The following is a 1,224-nucleotide window of genomic DNA, read 5'->3' on the forward strand; positions in this document are numbered from 1 at the left end:
CTTGAAGTACGACCGCTCACGGCTCGCCATCCGCTCGGACCCTGGAGACATTCCTCCCAAAAAACACCCCCGACACGCGCGTGGTGCCGTACCGCCCTCCGTACGAACGCCGCTTCCTCGTCCCTCGCAAGTTTGTTGAACAGTTGCGTCAGTCGGGTCGCATTGATCTGGCCCACACCCTGAAGAGGGGAGGGGAAGAAGGACCACCACGAACGAGTGAAGAACTGACACCAAAAGGGGGGTGTTACGGGGTAGGGGGAAAGGGGGGAAAAGACGAACCACGAGCGAGTGAAGCTGCTGCCAAGGAAAGAGTGTTGTGACAGATGGGGCAGGGGGGTTAGGGGGTGACGGATGGGTGGGGTTGGGTAAAATCGAGTCAATCTTCCGGAAGTCCCCCTACCAACTACCAGCCACCAACTACCAGCCACCAACTACCAGCCACCAACTACCAGCCACCAACTACCAGCCACCCACAGCACCCGGTGCTTTGGAGGCCGCCAGCTGCTGACGTCATGTTATGCGTGTCATATCCATGTACGACAAACCCCCACCAGCCAGTTGCACCACCCCCGACCTGTGTAATGCAGCCCTTCATTTGCGGCAGCAGCTCCTTGTACGACACCATCAGCAGCTCCAGGCCCGAGGGCAGGTCGTAGATGTCGATGGAGGGCACGTGGGGGAGGAAGTCGTTGCCGGCCTGGAAGTACGGCAATTTTGAGTCCATATAGGAATCACGCATGGGGGTATGTGATGTGGTGTGTGGTGTGTGTATGTGTGCGTGTATATGGGGGTGTGTGTATGGGTAGGGGAAATGTTTGTATGCGCACGAAGACATTATAAAGTTAGCAACACAAGAGCCCTGAAGGGCTGTGTGGGGGAAGGAGGCGGCCCCAGGGTGCCATCCAGCCTCCTCCTCCTCCTCCACACCCGTACACACCCCATACACACACTCTTTACCCTCTCGCCCCTCGCTCGTCCAACCCACCAAGAAGGTCAGCACCACAAAGTCCTCGAGAATCTGCTCAAAGTTAAAACTGGGACGTGGCTCCGAAGCCCTGAAAGTCGCAGCAGTAGCCCCGCCAGCAGTAGCCGCGCCGGTGGCAGCTGTGGCGGCAGCAGTAGCCCCGGTCTGAGCACCTGCCTGGCTTGATCTGCCGCTGGGACTCCTGCCGAACCTGCTGCTGCTGCTACTGCTGCCGCCGCCGCCGCTGCCGCCGCCGGCAG

The 1,224-nt window shown here is 59.7% G+C and overlaps 1 protein-coding gene across 1 annotated transcript in view; it reads right to left on the bottom strand.

Annotated features, from left to right (window-relative positions):
• The window catches only part of VOLCADRAFT_108142 (uncharacterized protein), a gene marked incomplete at its 5' end in the record, with an annotated part of 24,772 nt that overhangs the window by 15,811 nt on the left and 7,737 nt on the right, over positions 1-1,224 (bottom strand). The window contains 2 exons of the mRNA XM_002958433.1: positions 93-179; positions 575-697. Of these exons, the coding sequence (XP_002958479.1) occupies positions 93-179; positions 575-697 (210 nt within the window). The remainder of the gene's footprint in view (positions 1-92; positions 180-574; positions 698-1,224) is intronic.

This window comes from Volvox carteri, assembly GCF_000143455.1.
Source record: "Volvox carteri f. nagariensis unplaced genomic scaffold VOLCAscaffold_94, whole genome shotgun sequence".
Classification (NCBI taxonomy): domain Eukaryota; kingdom Viridiplantae; phylum Chlorophyta; class Chlorophyceae; order Chlamydomonadales; family Volvocaceae; genus Volvox; species Volvox carteri.